This window comes from Glycine max, chromosome 20 (assembly GCF_000004515.6).
Source record: "Glycine max cultivar Williams 82 chromosome 20, Glycine_max_v4.0, whole genome shotgun sequence".
NCBI classification, from domain to species: domain Eukaryota; kingdom Viridiplantae; phylum Streptophyta; class Magnoliopsida; order Fabales; family Fabaceae; genus Glycine; species Glycine max.
The window spans coordinates 21,769,075-21,776,356 of NC_038256.2; the positions used below are offsets into that span (position 1 = coordinate 21,769,075).

A 7,282-nucleotide genomic window follows, 5' to 3' on the forward strand; every position below is an offset into this window, starting at 1 on the left:
TGTCATCTTATAACTTTAAGCATATAATAATTCAAAACTTTTTTTTATCCAAATCGAACAAAAATAACCATGCAACTACGCAAGCTCCAAGAGTCACAATGATATGCAAACTTAGATAACCTCTTATGATGAATATTTTAAACCAATTCGATCGCATAACATGAATCAAATTATAAAGTTGAGTGCAAGTTTCGTATCCGCAAACCAAAATTATTCAAAAACTAAATCATACCCAAGCTTTATATCATATTTAAGTTTAACCCATTAAGAAACACCCATAAGCTACACATATAATCTCAACAAATGATTATTCTAATCATAACATTAAAGATGAAAATTAAAAAAAAATAGCATGTGACATAAATTTCATGCTGATTTGCCATTTAAATCTATGATTTCATGAAATTAAAAAAAATATATCTCATTTATTTTCATATCTTGTTTAAATACAAATTTAATATCAATTACTTGAACTTTCAATCAAATTATATTAATGGCACATGCAAATGATTACTTCAATTGAAATATGGCTACCAAAATAATAACAATTAATGACAATTGAATCACACAAATTATAAATAAATAGCAACCTAACAACAAATTAATTCTCCTTTAGAAATCTCATGTCCATTATATGATAAGACAAAAGGATACTACCATTGTATAGATTATTGGTTTTGGAAAAAAGACATGATAATAATACCATTCACATAATAAAATATTATATGTCATGATATGTATATAATGTCCATTACAAATATGTTGTGAAATATGCTAAAATTCAAACAATATGTATTAACAATATTTAATCATCATTCATCACAAATCAAAAGACTGTGTTTAATTACACATAGTAGCATACATCGAAACAGAATTATATATATATATATATATATATATATATATATATATATATATATATGTATGTATGTATGTATGTATGTATGTATGTATGTGATGTGCCATCATTTTCTTCTATTTTCTAAACCCTTTTTGCACCATTTTAATTATTGATTGGTCTTAATTGTCAATTAATTAGGCAGTTTTATTATTTGGGCTCAGTTAGCTAATTTGATATTTTTAATCTAATTTCAGGAATTAATGAAACATTGGGCTTAATCCGGATTTTGGTTGTGGACTTGAAGAGGGCAAATAAAGCAGCACTTACCTTAGTTAATTTCTAATTAGGAAATTTCGCAAATTTATTTTATGTTGTTCAGTGTTTATTTCGTTTTGGGCCAGAGTATTGTAATAGGGCCCAGTGACTTTGAGTGACTCTTTTTAAATAGCTGCCTTGGGATTCGTGTAGGGCATTCTATTCTGCTATGCTATTTTCATTATTTAGAGCTTTGGTTTTAGGTTTTCACGTTTTTCTGTTCCCTTGTTACAGTTTTCGTTCTTAATGCAAATTTCCGTTTTCTGCTTCTAATTACGAGTTCATTCTTGCTTCTTCTTCTACTTTCATTTACGTTTCTGTTCATTTACGTTCTTGTTCATTTACGTTTCTGCTTCATGCTTCATTTGCGTTTTTTGTTTGAATCCATGGAAGGCTAGATTTTCTGGTGTTGTTTCCTTTTGAGGACGAAGCCCAACTCTCTTTGAGGTTTCGTTTGTAATGTGGTTTCCTGGCAGTTTTCCCTTCACCAGTTATCCCAATTTCGTGAATATTAATCAGTGCACGCTTCGTGTTCGATTAATTGCCTCTGAGCCTAACTTGCGTTCATGCTTAATGGACGAAGGGCTAACTGGTGTATGTGGTGCCTAATCACGTATTGAAAACCCTAAGTTGATTTTCGCTTAGTAAATTGAAATAGGGTTGGATTAAGTGGTTGACTGTTAGGGACGAATTCTCCATAACCCAGGATAAGAGAGTGGCTTCTGAATCAGAGGAAACAACCCGTTTTTAATATTAGTAGTTTCGTATTCCATTTTATTTGTTCTTCTCTTTAATTACCAAACAACCAAACCCCCCCCCCCATCGTTACTGTTACTGCAAGTATATTATGAACATTTGGCTTGTCACTGCTCGTTGGGAAACAACCTAGGATCACTTCCTAGTTACTGCATTTTCATGTTTATTTGATTCGGGTACGGCCTCGATCAGTATGTATGTATGTATGTATTGTTGAATAACAAGGCTAAATGAATAAAAAGCGATAAGGTTAAGACTTATATTAGTAAGGATTACGTGTCGAGTAACCCATTAAAAAACACCCACAAGATAAACAAATAATGTCAACTAATGATTATTATAATCATACCATTAAAGATAAAATTTTTAAAAAAAGGTTTTAAATTATTATATGCTTAGAGTTATAAGATTACATGTTCAGGAGTGGCCATAGCATCCTAAGCAATGTAATAAATGAATTGTTATTTTGCCTCATAGGGAAATAACAATTATTAAAGATCAAATATCATGATATTTCTATACCCATAGGCATGATTTATTGTGGTGTTTGTACATAAAGTTTGTAAATACTATGCATGGTTTTGCACCTCTGCCCATAGGAAGGTTTGAATTTACTTGTTTAATTTTTATTCGTAGTATTAATGTATGTATTTCTTATATTTCAGTTATTCCTAGAAATTTGCTATAGTCAGGAGTGCCAATGTTGATTGGTGATAATTTTGCTAATTGGAAGGACCAAATTATTTTGACCTTGGGGTGCATGGAATTGGACTTGGCACTACGTATGGATAATCCACCCATTCTCATGGTAGAAAGTGCTCAAGTAGATAAGGAAAACTATGAGTGGTGGGAGCAATCTAATCGCTTGAGTTTAATGCTCATAAATTCCCATGTAAGCAAAAGCATAAGGGGGTCTATTCCTGAAAGTGATAAGGTTAAGACTTATATGAATGATATTGAGGAGAAATTTCTTAGCTCTAATAAGTCCATGGCCAACACCCTAATGGAAAAGCTTTCAAGCATGAAGTATGATATGGGTGTGTGTGAGCACATTATGGAAATGAGGGATTTTGTTGCTAAACTAAAGTCCCTCGAAATTGAGATTTCTGAATTATTTCTTCTCCATTTCTGAATTATTTCTTTTAACATTTCTTACAATACACACTAGGACAAATGGTCTATTAATAAATTATTGACCATTTGTGTTCAAGAGGAAGAAAGATTGAAGCATGAGGCACTTGAAAGTGGTCATATAGTGACTCATAATAAAGGAAATGGAAGAAGTGACAATGGTGTTCCTGGAGTTCACAAGACTGTCCAAATAAAGCGGAATGGAACAAAGATGAATTGTTTTTTTTTTTGTAAGAAGGTGGGACATATGAAAAAAGATTATCTCAAATACAAGAAATGGCTTGAAAAGAAAGTTAATTTTACCTTTACATGTTTTGAATCAAATTTTATTGAAGCTCCTGGCAATACTTGGTGGATTGGTTTAGGATCTACAATTCAGATTGCTAATAATGTGCAGGGCTTTCTAAACCTACAAAATCCAGTGGGAAGTGAATAAAGCATCTATGTAGGAAATCAGATGAGTTCACATGTTTAGGTTGTTGGAACTTTTAAACTTGTTTTGAATTTTGGTTTTTGTTTGTTATTGGAAAACACTTTTTATGTTCCATCTTATTCTAGAAACTTGGTTTCGATTTCTAGGCTTACACGTTCTGATTTGTCTTTTCATTTTCACGATGTTTCTTTTGAATTGATTAATATAGTTGTTGGTTGTGGTTTTTAAGTTGAAACTTATTTAAGCTTTCATTAGATCTTGTTTTCGAAACAAGTCTCATAGCCTTACATACCAACATTGGAACTAAATGAAGTATCATGGATGAAAACTCATCTATGCTTTGGCATAAGCATTTAGGGCACATTTCTCTTGAAAGAATTAAGAGATTAGTAAAGGAAGAAATTCTTAGGAATATTGACTTTGTTGATTTTAGTACTTGTATAGAATGCATAAAGGAAAGCATACTAACAAAACTAGTAAAGGTGCCAAAAGAAGTAGCAAGCTTCTTAAAATTATTTATATAGATTTATGTATCTCTATCTTCTACACAAAAAACTGAAGCACTTAATGCTTTTAAAGTTTTCACGCTTGTCGGTCCAACGCAAGTCTCTATTATGCCAAAATGAAGGGAATTTAGTATGGATTTCAAAAACATGGTCAAAGGCAACAGACAAATACCCCTGTCAAAACATAAAGGACTGAGGGGTGTTTCAGATTCTACAAATGGAAACATCATTTTGAAATTCTAATCACGCCAATGTGACCGAGGTTCAGTGAATGCCGCAAAAATAACCTCAATGTTATAAAAAGATAACTTTTACAATGTCTCATTCTCTAGGGTTTTTCAAAGGAAGTGTAAGAATACCCTATTACAGTACCCAACACATAAGAGACACTAAGAAGAACTCAAACTAGCTAGGAGAAGGTTTAGAAGTCAAGATTACCTCAGAGAAACTTTGAAATGAAGGATTGAGGGATTTTCTCCATCGAATCTTTGAGGAGGATTTTGAGGATTCCGCTCCAATTAAAGTGTTCCTCTTGGTGTGGGGGATCAACGGCAAGCAACGACGGCCACCAGTGGTCTTGGGTGGTGGAAAATGAGGTTTTAGGGTTTGGGTGGCATTTTGGAGAAAAGGAGAGTGAAAAAATCGTGTTTTTCACGTTGAAAACGTATTTATAACCTGCAAATCACGCTTAGCGAGCCTGTTGCGCTAAGCCGAAGTCCATTTCTTGCACTTAGCGCAAGAATTTAGCCTTAGCGCAGCCCCCTCTACACTAGGGCAGGCTTAGTGCACCCTTGGGCGATCTGCGCAACTTCCTCTCTGGTTGGAATTGGGCTTAGCGCACCTCTGGACGCTCAGGGCAACTTCCTCTCTGTTGGAATTGGACTTAGCGCACTTCTGGGCGCTCAGCGCCATTCCCTCTCTTTTGGAATTGGGCTTCGTGCACCTCTGGGAGCTCAGTGCAACTTCCTATCTATTGGAATTGGGCTTAGCGCACCTCTGGGCGCTCAACGCCATTCCCTCTCTGTTGGAATTGGGCTTAGCGCGTCATTCGCGCTTTGTGAGAGATCAAATTTTTTTGTTATTTTCAAAATCCCAACGGTCAGACTATGGAAATATGTCTTAGGAAGCTTCAAAAAAAATTTGAAGACGATCCAACGGTTAATGAATCTAGGATCACGATTTTACTGAACAAGGTTTAGGCAAAAATCTAAAATCTCATAATTTGAACTTTGCTCAACAAAACTCCACATAACTCAACATCCACATCAAGAAATTCACACATGACTAATTCAAGTCATATTTCAAATCATTCAAGTCAAACATATATTCAAACAACAAGCTAAACACAATCAAACATCGATTTATAATTAATAACATTTTAGGGTGTTACATGAGCTAAGCCCAATTCGATTCGGTCTGAATTAGGCTAACCGAGTGTTCACTTGCTTAGCGAACAATGGTTGCTCGCTAAGCGCAGACAGCTTGCGCTAAGCCCTATTCCTTGCAGCCAATTCACTCATTGAATTTGGCCTAGCGCAGCCCATTCGTGCTAAGCCCAATTTCTTGCGGCCCGAATAGCTCTAAGCGAGCATTCACTCGCTAAGCACGTGCCCACTATGAAAAAAGGATGAATCAATTCGCTAAGCTGGCTCGGAGCCCGGCTAAGCGAGAGTTACAAGCATTTAGATCTGCAGATCTCACTCAGCGCGACATGAACTCGCTAAGCCCAACTTTATTTCAAAAAAAAAAAAATTGATTTTTCAAATTTCAAAGTTGGGTTGAGCGAGTATGCTCGCTTAGCGCGTGAGTTGAAAAACTCAAACGTCACACTCACTCGCTCTGTGAGTTGACACGCTAAGTGGGAAGTGCAAGACTGTAAAAAATAAGGCATAACTGCCCTAGGCAGTTACGTTCCTTTTCTTTTAAAGTCATTTGCCTTCAACTCTCTCTCTCAGAACAATTTCGTTTCACATCATTTCACACTTTTGAGCTTGCATCCTTCTTCCCTCTCTAATCCATCTCTAATAATCATGTAAGTTCTCTAACTTTACTTTGTTATTTTATTTTTTAAAACCATAGGGTAGATGACTTTGCTTTTGAGGTTTGATTTTTGTGGATGAAGTGTTGTTAGATTAGTTAAAAATTAGAACTTTGTTAGGGGTTTTGTTCTGTAGATAATGTAGATCATTTTGCATGTTAAATTTTAGGGTTTGAAGGGCCTAATAGAGGCCTACTTGAAGAGGCTGAAGAAGCCTCGTCTGTGTTTCTGGAAATCTCGATAAACTTGCTAAGCGTGCCTGATGCGCTAAGCGAGTTCATCGATTTTGGTTGAATTTTTGGATTTCTAGACGAACTCGCTAAGCCAACCACGCTGCGCTAAGCGAGTTCATCTTTTATATGAATATTCATCTTCTTTGTTTTAACTTAGAATCTTTTTTTTTTGTTTCCTGATGGGCTAAGTGAGCTTATCTCGCTAAGCCCAGATAACTTAGAAAATTTTTTGGAATGCCGTCTCATGCTAAGCGCAACCATCCTGAGCTAAGCGCTATTCCTTGCGGCCTGCATTGGGCTAAGCGAGCCTGAACTCGCTAAGCCCATATAACTTAGACAAATTTTTGGATTTTGCCTTGCGCTAAGCGCCTCACTCCTGCACTAAGCGCTATTCGTTGCGGTTTGTATAAGGCTAAATGAGTCTTGCTCGCTAAGCCCAATAGTGTCTAGTAGTTGAGTCGCGCTAAGCGAGCACCTCTCGCTAAGCGCATGTTTAAAATTGTTTTGCTTTGAGCTAAGCGAGTGCCTATCTCGCTAAGCTAATTATGCAGAAAAAATTTTCTATCATAAAAGCGCACCCCTGTTGTGCTAAGCCTATGAGTTATGTCTTATAAGGCGCGCTAAGCGAGCATGCTCTCACTGAGCCCCCACTGTGTTTTTCAGTTTTTAATATATGTTTTCAATTTAAATAAAAGTTAGCTAATATAGTTTTAATGGTTCTTTTGTCACAGATGGCTTCAAGAAAAAGGAAAAGCACAACTTCTAGGCCCCAACCTGACTATGATACAAAGAGGTTTACCTCAGAAGAAGCCTGGAACAGATACGCCGACAACGTCCTCGGCTGGAACATCCTTCCGAAGAGGAATGTCAAAGTCTATATCATGGAGTTTGACGAGTTTAAAAGGGAGTTGGAGAGGCGCAACCTGCACAACCGTCTCACCAACTTAGCTGATAGCAGTATTGATGTTGCGGTGGTCAAAGAGTTCTACGAAAACCTCTATGACCCTGAAGATAACTCACCAAAGCAGG

At 36.0% G+C, this 7,282-nt stretch overlaps 1 protein-coding gene across 1 annotated transcript; it reads left to right on the forward strand.

Moving 5' to 3' along the window:
- Positions 1–2,612: 2,612 nt before the first annotated feature.
- LOC113000722 (uncharacterized) lies at positions 2,613–3,044 on the forward strand. Its single transcript, XM_026127397.1, has one exon. It carries the CDS (start codon positions 2,613–2,615, stop codon positions 3,042–3,044), a length of 432 nt encoding a protein of 143 aa, XP_025983182.1.
- The last annotated feature ends 4,238 nt before the right edge of the window (positions 3,045–7,282 follow it).